A 13328-nucleotide genomic window follows, 5' to 3' on the forward strand; every position below is an offset into this window, starting at 1 on the left:
GAAAATGGACTTTGGGAAAATGCAAATTGTGTTTGGTTAAAGCTCATTTGTAAAGCAACTTTTGGTTAACTAGTGTCTAGCAAAATTATTATGGCAAAGAACTTTGGCTACTTTTTTTTCTATTTTTTAGTTATATAAAAAAAAAACCTAAATTTTTTGCCAAAGGCCGTAGGCCGCCAGCTATCTAGATTTGGAGCCGGTGGTCGTCGTCTAAAGTCGCATGACCTCAAGTTGCCCTCGTGAGGATCGTGCGAACCCGGGCAACCCCTTGTGGAGGGATGCTCGGCTAGGTCATGTGACCTCGCTGGCCCCTTGCCGGGCGGCCTTGCGCAAGTCTTGAAAGAGCCTTCCACAAATGCCCAAAGTAGGTGGGGACTTTGCCTTAAACTTTTAGCTTTGCCAAAGCCAATAGTTGACCAAAGAGGTCCAAAAAAGTTTGTGAAACACCTCATTTATTCTAAAAAGTTATTATATTCACGATGAGGCCATGATCCAAATTCTGTTGCTTATGGTAGTAAAAAGTACAGCTTTAGTAATTTTTTTTTCTTGCTTTATTAAACAAGTTCCACTAGAAAAAATTGAGTGACAGATTGCATTATCAGTTTCGAACTTGCCACTAGTATTAACAAACTTTTTAGTGTATAGGTCAAGGCTTCGGATTAACTTTAATAAGTTTTTTATATTAAAATTATAAATTGCTTGAAATAAAGCCGAAATTTGTCCGAACATAAAGAAAAAGGTGAAGGTTCAATATATCATTAGATTTTAGACTAAAACTTGCAATAATTGGAAAAATGATTTTTAGTTTGTCTAAATCATCTTCACAATTTGAAGTAAATTTTATCTTATTTGATAATTTTTTTTTCTGAGAATTTGTGCAAGGCACGCGCTCACGTGTAAATCACTTCAATTTGCCGAAAGCCCACAATTATAGGGGCTAGAGGTCCGGCCTTGCAAATTTCATTACTACTAATGGTAGTATTCCCACTCTAGCAATGCAAATGAAGTAGTGATGTCTAGAAAGGACTAAATTGACTCAATTAAAAAGTTTATAACTATATTAGCTGTGATGTATAATAAATTTAGGATTTTTTGGACAATTATCCTAGAGATCTATTATAGTGCATAGTCATTCACTACATTTAGGTGATCAAAATTTTCTGTCACTTTTTTTGTTGCTTGTTCTGATAAGTGCACAAGTAACTCGGAGACCAATAGAGCAAGTGTGTCAAGTGGTCATCTGATACGAAATAAACAATACCTAACGAACTTAATTTTTTTAAGTAATGTAGTTATCATCACTATTTAAACATGATATTAGCTCTTAATTCTTCAAGACAGAGACATAGGCTCCGTTTGGTTCATCATTTGCGGAAAATCTTTAGAGAAATGCAAATGCCTTAGGCCAAAGGGCTTTAGTGAAATGCAAATACTGTTTGGTAAGTTGTAATTGAAAAGTGCCTTGGATGCAACTTTGGGAAAAAAGTTGTTTGGTGAACATATATTTGCAAAGTCCTTTGGAGTGACCAATGTAAATCTTTTAATTTTAATTTGTTAAGAATTGAAAAAAAAAAACAATAACTTCAACTTTGGTTACTGCAGAATGTTATCCTAAAATCAATAACTTCAATAGTGGAAGAGACTGTTATCCAAGCTCGAGATGTCTTCCTACAAGCACAAACGAAAAAGGGAAATCGAAAGCATTAGACCCCAAATCATAATTGGTGGATGATTTAGCTGATGCATAATGTTATTCGAAAATCATCATCCCAAGAGCTTGAAATAAATGATGAATCAGTTGATTATAGTAACCGAATGGACAAACCAACATCAAAAAGGCGAACGGCCACAAGGGACGAGAGGCAAGCGTGAGCGAATGGTCTAGAGAGGCTAGCAGCCGTGAGATTTTTTTCGTTCGTCGAGAGAAGTGAGAGGACTAAAGAGGGAAGAGAATAAAATAGGATGGCCATCGAGGCAAGTGAGAGAACTAGAGAAAAATGTGAGAAAATAGGGTTTTGGTTAACAAAGGGCAAAGCTAGAATTTTGGTTAATAAATAAGGGTAACATAGGCAATTTTCACATTTTCATTAAACTAGGAAGTTGCATGCCGAGAATGCAACATCCTAAGGGACCTTCAAGGCTCCATTCCCCCAATGGGCTTTAGAAAGCTTTGGAGATACAATTGCATCTCCCCAAAGTTCTAAAAAAATGTTGTCAAACATGATTGCATTTGCCCAAGGGACTTATAAATAAGAAATTATTTTCTTGGAGTGTGGACTTTGTAATGGTAATAGTTATCAACTAAAATATAGCGTTTCCGTGCACGCGAAAGTAACCAAGAAAAAAAGTACGCGAAAGTATTCTTTCTCTCATCTTTGGAAGGAATTCTTAACTTCACCTAATATTTTGCTATTAGAATCAATAGTAAATTACTCGGACATCCCTCATTTTGGAAAAGGAACCGGCTAAGCTGATAGTCCCACCAAGTCAGACGGTGGGACGGTCAACTTTTTACCAAAAATATTGTTTGCTAAAACTGAATCATCACTTGTTGATCCGGTTTCACTTCACATTGTTTTTTTTTTTTTTTACTTTTATGTGTTTTTATTGTAAGTTAAAAATTACAAGACAAAGTTATAAGAGGGCCCACACAATCAAGGTTCTAATAAAACATATCCAATTGACAAGCATATCATGCGGATATGTGGTGTGCACATGTTAGACGTGGACTTTTGGGCGACAAGCATATCAAGCGGATATGTGGTGCGTTCATGTCGGATGTAGACTTTTAGATGACAAGCATATCACACGAATATGTGATGCGTATATGTCAGACATAAAATTTTGGGCGATAAGCGTATCACGCTATATGTGGTGCGTACATGTCGGACATAGATTTTTGGGCGACAAGCATATCACGTGGATATGTGATGCGTTTATGCGGATAGAAACATAATTATCTCATTTACTTTGTTTTCTAATTTTAACTTACAATTAAAAAAACACATAAAAGTAAAAAATAGAAAAAAAATGTGAAGTCAAACCGAATCAACAAATGATCTGGTTTCAACAAACTATTTATCATAAATAGTTGATTGTCCCACCGTCCGATTTGGTAGATGGTTAGCTAAGCTTTTTCCTTTAGAAGAATACTCGGACACCCATTCAAGATGCGCTCCGCCCGTTTTTCAATTCTTGGGAAAAATAATTAATTGATGGAGCAATCTGAATTGGCTTTTTCAAATTGTCGTGGGATCAATAAAATTGACTTGGAATTTTACTGAACTCCACATATCCAAGGAAGAGACATGAAAATAGGGTCCAACTTAAATGACCCTACCTTCTTGATTAGAAGCACACAATTTCCTCTTATGTTTAGAAAAATGATTTTGCATTTTTGCTTTTTTAAACATCATTGTTCATTGTTCAATTCCACATATGTAAACCCTAACTAAAACATCATCGTATTTCATGCTAGTTTCATGCTCAAGTAGTTATTGAGCTCCAAAGATAGAGTAGATTGAGGGATTATCTAATCTAGAGAGATTGACACTCATAATTGGAGATGTCACATTTCCTTCGATTAATTTGGGTACTCTATCTCCGCTTCAAATTCTTGAGATAACTTGCTTTGAACGACAATCTCTTATGGGGCTTTAATCCAGTCTTAAAGAATTGACTCTATGCAATGTCAAGTTATCAATAGAAAGCTATTTTTTAACTTGACAAATCTCTCAAGTTTGTGCCTTCATAAATCTCAGTTGAAGGAGTTCGAATTTGATGATATGCTTGGATAACATCTAGAGAAACTCCACTCAATAAAGGTGAGTAATAATGAATTGCTTGAGAGGCTATCGGTATGAGGTTTATCAAGACTAAAGAGGCTCCAATTGTTCAACATGTTTGATTGCCCCAAGCTAATAGTGACTCAAGGTGTGGAGACATTAGAATCACTAGAGGCATTATTTATTCTCAGATGCGGTTCTTTAGAAAGGTTGCCCGATCTATCAAAATTGAATCTACGACCATCGAGGATCACACATAGCCCACTAAAAATTTTGCCCCATTTGCATCAGACACGTGTCATTTGAGGATCGTAGGATGAGGTTTATGGCTATTACAAAAAGTGGAAGGATACTCGGTCATAGTGCAAACAATATCGATAGCCAACACTATAAAGAAAGAATAATCCCAAATACTCTTATGGTTGGAAATATTACCTTTGGTTACTTCTTTCCCTATAATTTCGTTTTCTTTATGTTTCCCCAGCAATTTTCTATTAGTGCATGAGGGAAATATTTATTTATTAAATGCATAAATGTTCACCTTAATTCTAAAATAACTAAGCACGAATGGCTTTTGAAATATTCATCAATTTAGCAAGAGCGAGAAAAACACGGTCTTATTCATGATTGGTGGATTGATATTTACATTCTTGAGGAATGATATCCGTGGCTCATAAATGGGATAACGACTATAGAAGTACCAGTTGATGGAATAATGGTTGTTCACATTCTTTAAAAAATGCTTATGGGGATTTTGTGTTTGATAAGACAAAATGGATTTGATTACTTAGGCTCTCTTTGTTTTGCAGAAAGCATTTTCCTCAAATATTTTCTTCATTTACCGGCATTTGGATCGCTTAGGAAAATGAGCCAATGGGTAATATTTTTCCTAGTTAATAAAAAATATTTTCCTAATAAAGCTTCAATTCGTTCACTTATAATAAATAATGCTACGAAGAAGTTCAAGATAATAGTTTCAAACACTACAAAAAAACAAGGATTTAGCCATGAAATTTGCCACGAAAATCTTAGAAAAATTCATCGCTAAATTAAGTTGCCATGAAAATAGCGACGAAAAAAATTTCGTTGCCAATTCGGCGTCGCAAAATTTAGCGACGAAAAAAGAAAATTTTCGTCGCTAAATTGCGACAAAAAGTATATGCTGCAAAATTCGTCGCTAATTTGCGACAACTCCATTCGTGGCAAATTTCATCGCTAATCGGCGACGATGACATTCGTGGTAAACCTCGTTGCAAATTTGCGACGAAATTATTCATGGCAAAGTTAGTCGCTATTTTGCGACGAAAATATTCGTGGCAAAATTCGTCGCTATTTTGCGACGAAAATATTCGTGGCAAAATGAAATTGTTCATGGAAAAATTCGTCGCTAATTTGCGATGAGATTATTTGTGACAAAATTTGTCGTTATTTTCCGACGTAAATATTCGTGGCCAAAGGTCGTCTCCAATTTGCGACAAAATGGTTCGTGGTAAACTTCGTTGCTAATTTGCGTTGAAATTTTTCGCGGCCAATTTCGTCTCTAATTTTCGGATTTGTCACAAAAGTAGCAATGAAAAAATTTTCGTCGCCAAGTCGAAATAAAAAAATCTAGCGACGGAAAATTGAATTTTTGTCACTAAATTGAAAATTTGTCGCTAATTTGCCACGAATTTTGTTGTGGAAAATGTCATCACCGATTAGCGACGAATAGTTTCGTTGGTAATTTCATTGCTAATTAGCGACGAAAGTTTAGTAACGGTTTTTTCCACGAAAAATTTCGTGGCTAAAGTATTTTGCAACGAAAATAGCAATGAAATTTATTTCGTCGGCAATTTCGTCGGCAATTAGGCGTTATGAAATTTTGCGACGAAAGGGGTTACTTCCGTCGCTAAATTGCGACAAAAATAGACATTCGTCGCTAATTTATGGGAAAAATAGAGATTCTGCTCGTGCCCGGTCGTCGAAAAATTCATCGCTAGAGAAGATTAAAAAATTAATAAAATTTCGTCACTAGACTATTCGTCGCTAAAGAATAAATACAAAATTCGTTGCCCAAAAAAATATGTCATCGTTAATATAATTAAAAGTGGCAATTTGGAAGAGTAGGCATTCTTATCGGATTTCTCCACTAAACCCGTCTTCCTATCCTTTAAAACACCTTTGGACCATGTCATAACAGCATTCTCTAATTTGTTCCTTCTATCTACTGTATTCTCTTCGGATCCAATAGAATTCTCATTTCCACTAGCTTCAGTCTTCTCCGTGTCCAATGAGAACTTCAAATTTAGGGACACTTGGCAAATCGGATTCTGAATTTTCAAGACCATCCTCACTTCTTTGCCATTGTGGATGCTTGGGCTTGCAACTTGCTATGCGAGAGAGGTAAGTCTTGCAATGCTCTGGCCACAAAAATAGGTGAATATTCTTCAGTCCATTCTGTCAAGTAAGAAGAGAAGATTCATTAGTGAGGCACCTAGGTGTATGAGCCGATTGAAAAAATTAAAGAACAAAATCCCAATTGTATTCTATTCCCCACCAAACACCCTAAGAAAAAGGACATGTCTCTTTTTAACCTTCTATCCAAGATCGCCCTAAAGAATGACATAATATATGAAATGCGGGGGATTCCTTATTTAGTCCAATTGTATCCCAAATCCGAATGCATTTCTAGACATATAATCATAGCCAATGGAAAACGGGGTAGCATTATGATTGTTAACATTTGTAGGGATCTTGCCATCTTATACATTTGAAGCCTATATTCGGCATTTTCTCAAATAAGAAGATATGTATCCAAGTAACAAGCAAGAGCCGACTGTTTAAATCAATTAGATATTAAGACAAAATATAAGAAAGGCATCAAGGAGATGTGGACTACGGTTGAGAATTGCTTTCTTGGAGCACTTTGTAAGATTAATACGGAACAAAGTCCAGGTATAATCTAATCGTTAACCCAATCTATGAGAAATCAATGTCGGATATGTCTGCAAATCTTTGGAGATGATCTCACAGGACACTCTTGCACCAAATTTTACATTCCTTTAGTTAGGTTCGCACAATCAGAAAGAGTACTAAAATCGCTCGGGACATCGTATCGATCCCGAATCGGTTTCAACAAGATTTCCAATCCCAAACTTTTCGATGGTCTTAATCTTAGTATCATTTTATCTAGCATGGAAAGTTTGCCTATCACAACCAACAAACTGCCAAGACATGATAATGATCAAAGTAATTAAGGCAAGAATGCCGGACATAGTCAAAGTTGGAAAGCAGATTACACACCTTTAAAGCAAGTGCTAATGGAGAATGAACAGATTCTAAATGCCGCTGAGCTGCAGAAGTGTGTTCAACGATTCCTTTCTGGAACGTAGTATCTACTTGCTCAAACATAGCTTTACAAGACATCTCAAAAGCGGGGATCACCGAAGCTTCCAAAGTAGACTTTAATGCATCCCGCATGACATTCATCATTTCATGCAATCATATAGGAATCTAAAGACATGAATGCATATAACTAACTTGGGTAATTAACTGATGTGCAAAATGTACAAACCTCACAATAGGTAGAAGCAAAAGGAAAAAGAGCTAGGAGGAGGAGGGATATAAGCAAAAGGCCAAAAAACTTTTTTCTTACAAATAGAAGCTACAAAAAGACCTTACCGATGAAAAAGAAAATGATTTCTCGGAAGCAAAGATAACAAGAATCAAGCACTCATAAAATGAACAAGCACAAATATTCATTTAAGAAAAAGAAGTTGGCAAACTCCTTTGCTTCAATTAATGCACAAAGACGTACTAAAGCCTCATTCACTTTTGCAAATAAGTGCATAGTAAAATTTTAAGCTTGGAGCCTTCGAGAATTTCCCTATAAAGACAATTTGGTCAAACTTATACTAACCTGAATAGCTTGCCCGCCAGAAGTTTGGAACTGTGCCGGGATTTGTTGGGTGATTGTGGCTTCAAGTTTTGAATTAACTGATTTCTCTAGTTGACTAAATGCTTTATCACCAACTCCTCTATGGATCATAAGAAATAGAAGAATCAAAATAAGAAAAGAAGGAATCAAAATAAAGGAGATCTCATGCTAAGAGAGAATTAGACTTTCACTTGGAAGGACTCAAAAAGGGCTGAAGATACTGTCTTCCCAACAACCGGCATGATGGCATGAACTACGGATGCTTCAACGGTAGCCAATTCCTTTTTCACGGTTTTGTCCAACATGGCTGGCATATCCACGATCATCAAGTTATTAAGCAAATCTATTATGTTCTTTGCTGCATACGATCCTACACCGGCGATTCACTGCTGATCATGGGGATCATTAAGAAGGCCAATGTCAAGAACCCGCACTTTTTTTCCTTTCGGTCAGTTTGCCGGACTATGGAGATATATTACCAAGAATAATTTAAGATATGCACAGAAAAATTGTTTAAAAAATACCGATTGATAAGGCATACCTTGTGAATATCAACCGGACCTCCATTTTTTGTGGCGACCATTGGCAAACCATAAGCTGCTGCCTGTTTGACAAAAGAGAGAGGGACTCTTATCATATAACGGCTTGAGAAGATTAGCACTTCACGAAGTAACACACACCTCTATTAAAGTAATGCCTAAATGGTTCGATGAAAGCTGGATTGATGAAAACACCTTGCGAAAGAATTAGATCAATAATGTCATTCAGTAGCAAATTGAACATGCATGCAAGTGGGCATTGTCGCACGTTTGGACTGTGTCATATAATGTTGACTAAATTGAAATTTATAACAGCACAAAACTGTATCACATCAATAGAAATACAGATGTAATGCGGGAAGCAAATAACCTGAATGTTCTCCTTAGAGTGAGGGCACAAAGAATAAACAGGGGCCTCAAGACCTTCAAACATGTGCCGTTTTGTACTAATAACCGCACTCCACACCAGCATTTTCAATTAAAAAATAAGAAATAAATTAAAAGAACAAGAAGCCTCCCCTGCTTTGGAAACTTCTTCAAGTGAGATGATGGAAAACCTTGATTGTTTTGTCATCACCACGGGTTATAACGCAGAGTTGCTTATTGGGTTGCGCAAATGCAAGATCATTCACTCCACCAACGGGAGCATCAATGCATGCAGAATAATGAGGCTCATTTCTGAGGTTAGAAATAGTGAAAATATAGCAAAACTAGCTAAGCCGGTAGTAGCAAGTGTAGATAGATTAAGGACTCTATGTACCTCTAGATGCCGCCGCACTTCATTATTTCCATGGAAAGAAAACAACCGCACAATGTGCAAAGAGTACACGACTCTCGTTGAGGAAAGAGAAAAGCACATCAGCAGTGCTCCATTTACCCTTGAAAATACGTCGTCTTTTATTGGTCTAGTTCCAACTTACCAAATAGCGAATGTATGCATGAGACCTTACTAAAACATCACATAGACATACAAATGTATGCACGAGACCTTTAGGAATGACCCTACATGCAAAAGAACAGAGATTACTTCAAAACAGGGAATTACGTTAAATCAATAACATTTCTATAAAAGGAAAGGAAAAACAAAAAAGGCACACCATACAAGTGTCTCATAGTTACCCCAAAACATTGCTGTTCATCCAAGTATTAGACGGACAATATCATCATCATCAGCAGCAATCTGACCATCATTGTGCCCATCACCTATTTGATTAGTGGGAGGTACGGGAGGAACCTCATCTGGATTTAGGTTGAGGTGTCGCAAGACCAATTGCATTTGAGACTCCAGAGATTTATGTCGCTCATTGACCACTCTCATTTCCTCATCCTTCTGTGACATTTGTTCTTTGACCACCCTCATCTCCTCATCCTTATGTGACATTTGTTCTTTGACCACTCTTATTTCTTCATCCTTCTCTACAAGTAAATGTCTCAATTGGGTCAATTCTTGGGTCACTTGTTCATCAAGTTGTGTCCTCCTTGAAATAGCCGCACCGGAGGATGAACTTGTTGTAACCTTTGTTGTGTATACCCTTGACAAGGATCCCATCCCAAATATTTTCCCCCTTTTCATCCCACCGGATGCCTCCACCCATAATGCCATATGGTCAACTACTAGCTCAGACTCGGCCCCACCATCACCACCAATAGCCGTACTCATTAAAAGCTCATCATATTTTTCCTACATCAACAAAATAGATATGAAAATAAAATAACTTCATATATATAACTACCATAAATAATGAAAGCACTGACAGTTTTCATTCCGGTTTCCCTAAAGTCAAAAGTATAACTTTACATACCTTAATAGCTTTTGCCTGGTCGCTGATCCATGTCTTAACTTTCTTTTCAAATGTGCGTTCAAATGTAGCTATATATGTCGGTTCCGTCCCCAATTCATTTGCCTATAAAATTGAAACATAAATGAGTAATTGAATTAAATTAAATTACAACATGTTAAACAGAATTAAATTAAATTAAAACATGTTAAATAGACTTACCATTCTCTTTTTATGCTCCCCAATGTTGATAGAACCCCCAGCATATGTCGCAGACCCTTCAAGAGAACTAGAAGCCCGATTCTTCTTATTTTGTTCACTCCTTTGCATATTCTTTTCACTTTCCCAAATTCTCTTTATTTCTGTCCAATCGTCACCGGTAATGAAATCCGGCTTCCCTTGACTTCTCTTTGCTTTATTCATCACATTTTGTATGTGATCACCGGCTTTCTTCTTAAAAATTCTTCTAACTTCATCCTCTTCCATTTCATTCCAGTTGAACTTCCGCTGTAATCAATAGAAAAATAATTGACTTTATTTACATCGAACTTAGTTTGTGAGGAGGTAATTTCTTGGATGCAAAAACCAACGGTTTTGAGGTTCAAGGGGGAAGACAGAATAATTAACTTCTTCTAAACGACGGGAGGATAAGTGATACGTGATCTTATGAGTAGGATCAGCAAAAGCAATAATCCACAACCCCTTGAGTGCACTGTCATAATTCCAGTAAATATTAGCCTTCGACAACAAGAGTGGAAGGTATCTCTCTCTCAAAAACATCACTAAATATTTCCTGGACAGTTTATGCACCTGTCTTCCTTGTAGATGGTAAAGCTCAAGCACATGAATAAAGTATTAGAGGGCTCGCGGGAAAGAATTTATGTCTTTGGTGAACTTCCATCAGAACTTCTCTTTTCCTATTCTATTAAGATGAAGAGGCTTCAATAGCTGATTGTTTAGAGCAACATAGGTTTTTTTTTTAAATAAAGAAAACATAAAAGAAAGGAGTTAAAAACAACTCCGGAAGACTAGTCAACTCTCAAAGTCGTGAAACCAAGGCTATATGCTCAAGTACACACTGAAGTACCAAGGATTCTTGTTTGGTGCCATGAACTTCTAAGATAGGCACTAGTTTTAGCTCGGGCACATTAGTCAACTAAGATTCCGAAAAGTTCACCATGGCAATGAAACCACAAGAAATTTGACACATTCATCATACCAATGGAATTTTTAGTAAATTAGATGCAATATTTTTCCTTGAAGAAGAACTTAAAAAAGTGAACTTGCCCAATGAAACTCGAGCAGAAGGAAAATGAGAGTAATCTATAAATTATTGGTTAAGCCCTCAAATGTAAACTGTCTCCACAAAAAATGCAGTTGAAAGTAGTATGTAATGATGGGCTTAGGCGATTTCCCAAGTGCTTTTAGAAGGCTTCTGTAGATAGATGCATAATATAATTAACTTCCCCCAATCGGGATAACTTACAGTCTTGCATTACTATAAACAATTCCTCCTTTTAGCAAGCTCAATCTCTCGGGATTATGACCAATTGTGAGCTTAACCAAAAAAAAAAAAAAAACTTAGTTTGTGAGAAAATAGAAAAACAAAACTTACCTTGAACTCATTCCACCACAAATCCTTTACTTGTTTTGGCGTGCTGCTGTAACTATTCCATGGCCCCCTCCAATAGTTATTCACTATTTTATTAAGTTGCCTCACAACGTACGTAGCATCCATGAATCTGCAAACAAGTTAGAATGATATGGACAATGAAACAGTGAAATGAAAAGGAGATGTCAGTAAATGCATACGAATAATTTACAACATGGACAATTCGGTTGACTTCCATATCTAAAATTCAAATGAAGGGATGATGACCCTAAATATTACATATATACTAAAAAAAAATGAAGTACTCACGAATCTCCATATGGGTATATGATGAGACGGTTATCTTCTTCACCTCTCTCATCATTTGAGTGTTGCATGGAAGGCGGAATCGAAGGAGATGGAGCTGAAGGGGATGGAGCTCAAGGGGATGGAACCGAAGGGGATGGAGCTGAAGGAGATGGAGCTGAAGGACATTCACTTCGCATGTGTCCAAGTTGTTCCCTAATATGCTCTTGAGGGACGGAGGAAGGGCCAATGTGTCTATGTTGTCCATCAGCATTTAGTTGTTGAGGGTTTAGGGAAGGGGAAGGGGAAGAGGAAACGGATAGGGACGAGGAAGGGGAAGGGGCTAGTCTCCCTTGTGAAACTACGCCACGCATGTGACCTCCACGTTTATACTGACAAATAGGAAGGTTAGACAAATAGCAGCATAAATAAGAACATGTAACGGGGATACATAATGTTGTACATCATAAAGCTCACCATTTTGTTTCCGAGAGCAAGTGAAACTTGAGAAAATGAAAGAAACTTGCTATCGCCTCTAATAAATAGCAATCTACGGCACCGAAGGAACCTATTGAAATCTTGTCCACATCGGATTCCACAAAAAATAAAGGGAACTTATACATGACATATCAAATTACTGATACACATTCTAAAGCATCATGGATAGAGATTGTCTTCATTTGAGCATAAGGAACATCTCGGGAAAACAGCACATCGGGCAATAGAATCCACTGAGTCCTATACTAAAGGAAGAAACTATATTACATTGAAACCCAATTCAGCTATTGAGGATAGCAATTACAAAATTTAGCAACCGTCGCTATGGTGAACATGGATTCACAGTGTCATATGTGTTGCATAACAGAAACCCAAACAAATGGAGCTGGACCGGACCTTACATTTTCACGGAAAAATACTTGAAACATCATAAAAATCTTCTGCTCTTTTCTTTTCATAATTCAAAATCTAGACAAGAGAAAAGACGAACCCAAAGGCAAGACTACTTGCAAATTCTACCTTCACAAAAATTAATAAATGGCTAAAAAGAATCCAACCAAGCTCTAGGTGCTACATAGTCAGCAACTAATCGAAACCATGATGAGCACGATTATACATAAAATTCAAGCCTCAAATTGAAAAAGTAAAGAAAACCATGCCATCAGCATATCAATGACTTGTTCAAATAACAAAACAAAACAACATAAACCAATTGAAATCCTACCATTTGAAACTAGAAAAACAGGAAAAGATGAGAAGAGAGATTGATAAATTACAGCTTCATATTAATTATAGAACTTATTCGGTGATAGAAAATGTTCATATAACATTCTTTACTCTTGTGAAAGCATCTAATCACTACGTAGAGAAAGGTAGATGTTGTGTACATGTACATGCAACTAGCATGTGTGGCTT

General features: G+C 36.7%; 1 protein-coding gene across 1 annotated transcript in view; it reads right to left on the reverse strand.

Annotated features, from left to right (window-relative positions):
• LOC125312741 overlaps window positions 1-12007 on the reverse strand; it is a 28293-nt gene extending 16286 nt beyond the window's left edge. The window contains exons 1-6 of the mRNA XM_048271863.1: window positions 11940-12007; window positions 11634-11760; window positions 10241-10525; window positions 10043-10144; window positions 9426-9921; window positions 9130-9145 (exon numbers count right to left, since the gene is read on the reverse strand). Coding sequence (XP_048127820.1) covers window positions 9138-9145; window positions 9426-9921; window positions 10043-10144; window positions 10241-10525; window positions 11634-11760; window positions 11940-12007 — 1086 coding nt within the window. The 3' untranslated portion in view covers window positions 9130-9137. The remainder of the gene's footprint in view (window positions 1-9129; window positions 9146-9425; window positions 9922-10042; window positions 10145-10240; window positions 10526-11633; window positions 11761-11939) is intronic.
• Window positions 12008-13328: the final 1321 nt, after the last annotated feature.

The sequence above is a fragment of the Rhodamnia argentea genome, chromosome 10 (assembly GCF_020921035.1).
Source record: "Rhodamnia argentea isolate NSW1041297 chromosome 10, ASM2092103v1, whole genome shotgun sequence".
Taxonomy (NCBI): domain Eukaryota; kingdom Viridiplantae; phylum Streptophyta; class Magnoliopsida; order Myrtales; family Myrtaceae; genus Rhodamnia; species Rhodamnia argentea.